Genomic DNA, 1,378 nt, shown 5'->3' with positions numbered 1-1,378 from the left:
CCTAATCCACATGTTTTATACTTAACGGAAAAGCAGCTTTCTACTCCACTCCACACCAAACAAACCTCTCCATTTTTTAAAAGAAATTAAAGACCTACCACACTATATATCTCACTATATATCTCACCATAACTCACAATTAACATAATATTTTCCCTTTCTCTCTCTCCCTCATTCATTAAGCTCCCATTTTGCTATTATCTATATATATATACTTGTCTTTCTTTCAACAAAAATGGGTAATTGTCTTGCTCATTGTAAACCCATTTCAGGATCATGTTACATATTTGATGCTATGGAAAAACATGACTTTGAAGTTGTGAGGGTAGCCAAAGAAGATGGTAAGATGCTAGAATTTAGCACACCAATCCATGTGAAGGATATCTTGACAAATTTTCCTGCTAATGATATTGGTGTTTCAAATAATGCAACGGAGATTTTATCACAAGATTATGAATTGAAAGGAGGAAGATTGTACTATTTGCTTCCACATAACAAAGAGACAGAGGCAAATAGTGGTGAGATAAAGAGAATCAAAGTTTTAATAACGAAGCAGCAACTTCAACAATTAGTCACTAAACAAATAACTTTACAGGATCTATTATCAGTTGTTAAAACAGTTGGTGTTCATTTGCCAACTGATAGGAAGCCAATTTTGGATTCTATACCTGAAGAAAACAGTTGTTAAATATAGAATGAATATATTTATGTATATTTTTCATTTTTGATTTTCTTCTTGTTCAATCTTTGCTTTCACTTGATGTGTTATTGTTCTTTCTTTCTGTAGTTTACACGTTTGTTTTTAACTTGGAATAGAGGTTATAATCCTGCTCCTAATTAAGATATGCACATATTTGATTACTGATATTTTTAGACACAAAATTGGCATAAAAACCAACTACAGAAGGAAAAAACATCAACAAAAAGTTAGTTAACACAATTCAAAATGTAAGATTTATGGGTCACATATGTAATTAATTAATAAAGTGTGTTAGGGTCATTATATAATTAGCCAATAAACTGGGGGTCAAATAATATATAATAGTTTATGGCTAAAGAGCATAATAGTTATGAAAATTAATAGTGTAGATACCAGGCAGTTTCTAATTTAATGAGGGGCTGAATTGGAAATACTGCAATTTGGGATATAACTAATAATAGTTATATATAGGGGTAATGGTCCCCAAGGCAAAACATAACAAGACTATTCAGTTTCAAAACCCTAAAAGAGTAAACTCTCTGGTTCTCTCTATCCCCATCAGGAGAGCAAGGTCTTCAGGGTGTTTTGCTAAGGAAGATCACCCAACCCATTGGCTCTATCATCATCATTCCAGGATTTCATTAATGGCAATTCCCACAGGTACGCTTCCGCCTTTGG

General features: G+C 32.7%; 1 protein-coding gene across 1 annotated transcript; it reads left to right on the top strand.

The window, feature by feature from the left end:
• The first annotated feature begins 235 nt into the window (after positions 1 to 235).
• LOC101508248 (uncharacterized) lies at positions 236 to 688 on the top strand. The gene has a single exon (XM_004502682.4). The coding sequence runs from the start codon at positions 236 to 238 to the stop codon at positions 686 to 688; it is 453 nt and encodes a 150-aa protein (XP_004502739.1).
• The last annotated feature ends 690 nt before the right edge of the window (positions 689 to 1,378 follow it).

Source organism: Cicer arietinum, chromosome 5 (assembly GCF_000331145.2).
Source record: "Cicer arietinum cultivar CDC Frontier isolate Library 1 chromosome 5, Cicar.CDCFrontier_v2.0, whole genome shotgun sequence".
Taxonomy (NCBI): Eukaryota; Viridiplantae; Streptophyta; class Magnoliopsida; order Fabales; family Fabaceae; genus Cicer; species Cicer arietinum.
Note: the sequence above shows the minus strand (reverse complement) of the source record. Positions and strands in the feature narration are given on the sequence as shown.

Excerpts from the sequence above, each read along its gene's own strand:
- LOC101508248 (XM_004502682.4), top strand. The coding sequence starts at position 236 with ATGGGTAATTGTCTTGCTCATTGTAAACCCATTTCAGGATCATGTTAC.